At 57.0% G+C, this 1466-nt stretch overlaps 1 protein-coding gene across 1 annotated transcript in view; it reads left to right on the top strand.

Annotated features, from left to right (window-relative positions):
* Nucleotides 1-146: 146 nt before the first annotated feature.
* The window catches only part of EMH_0082550 (subtilase family serine protease, putative), a gene marked incomplete at both ends in the record, with an annotated part of 1533 nt that continues 213 nt past the window's right edge, over nucleotides 147-1466 (top strand). Inside the window, one exon of the mRNA XM_013500550.1 lies at nucleotides 147-1466. Coding sequence (XP_013356004.1) covers nucleotides 147-1466 — 1320 coding nt within the window.

The following is a 1466-nucleotide window of genomic DNA, read 5'->3' as shown; positions in this document are numbered from 1 at the left end:
ATCTGCTGCCTTCATGCGTTTGGGGCTTTCTGCTGCATGCGCCAGGCGCAGGTTTACCCTACAGCAGCAGATCTGCTGCTGCTGCTGCTGCTGCTGCTGTTGCTGCTGCTGCTTCACTCATCCCCTTACTAACGGGCCCGCCATCAATGCTTCGTTTGTTGTCTCCTCTGTGTCTCCTTCGGAGGCCCTCCAGCAGCTCTAACGCAGGCGAAACAGCAGCAGCAGCAGCAGCAGCAGCAGCAGTAGCAACGGCAGTAGCATCACCAGCAGCAGCTGCTGCTGCAAGAGCAGCAGCAGCACCCCCAGCAGCACCAGCAGCAGGGACAGCAGCAGCAAGGTTTGTTTGTGTTGCTGCGATTAGCAGCTTCTGCTGCATGCTGCTTGCATCCTTCCTGGGGCTCCCAGGGGTTGCAGCAGCAGCAGCAGCAGCAGCAGCAGCAGCAGATGATGCTTCTAGCAGCAGCTATGAGCTGCTGACAGCAGCAGCAGAAGAAGGGGGTCGATGGCAGCAGCCTGACGATTACCCTTGGGACTTGCTTCCTATTCCTACTCCATCATCTACAGCAGCAGCAGCAGCAGCAGCAAGAGCAGCAAGAGCAGCAGCAGCAGCAGATGCAGCACAAGCAGCAGCAGCAGATGCAGCACAAGCAGCAGCAGATGCAGCAGCAGCTCTGGACCCTGACGTCCCCCCTTCTCCTTCCTGGGTGCAGCGGGAGAAGCAGCGCATGCAGGTGGATGCAGCAGCAGCAGCAGGGTTAGGAGCAGCAGCAGGCCCAGCAGAAGCAGCAGCAGCAGCAGCAACAGCAGCAGCAGCAGCAGCAGCAGGAGCAGCAGGAGGAGGATCAACAGCAGGAGGAGCGGCTCAGTTGGTGTTGGCCTACTCCCTCGAAGGCTGTCACGTGCCTGCTGCAGCAGCAACAGCAACAGCAGCAGCAGCAGCAGCAGCAGCAGCAGCAGGAGAAGAAGAAGAAGCAGCAGAAGAAATGCTTCATGGTCAAGAAGCTCGTTCTGCTGCTGTATCTATATTAAAGTTTCGTTTGTCTCAGTTGCTGCAGCAGAAGCAGCAGAAGCAGCCAGAGTCATTACGTTCAGACTTACTCGAAGCAGCAGCAGCAGCAGATGCAGCAGCAGCAGCAGCAGCAGCAGCAGCAGCAGTAAGCCCAAATATACAATTCGAATCGAAGTATCTATCCGCACTAGAAATGGAAATAGTAACGAAGCTCCCCGAGGGCATCTCTGCTGCTGAGGCTCTGCCTGTTGCTGCTGCTATTCCTTGTATACACAAAACATACAGAGACAGCAGCAAATACATAGAAGAACCGCAGCAACCGCTGCAGCAGCTGCTGCAGCACGAGCACCAGCAGCAGCAGCAGCAGCAGCAGCAGCAGCAGCAGCAGCAGCAGCAGGAAGAAGAAGATGATGGTGATGTATTGGGGGCCCCCTTTCTCCCCCGCAGACTGAAGGGT

Source organism: Eimeria mitis, genomic scaffold (assembly GCF_000499745.2).
Source record: "Eimeria mitis Houghton genomic scaffold, Emh_scaff5527, whole genome shotgun sequence".
NCBI classification, from domain to species: Eukaryota; Apicomplexa; class Conoidasida; order Eucoccidiorida; family Eimeriidae; genus Eimeria; species Eimeria mitis.
The sequence above is the reverse complement of the archived record's forward strand: the minus strand, read 5'-3'. Positions and strand labels throughout refer to the sequence as shown.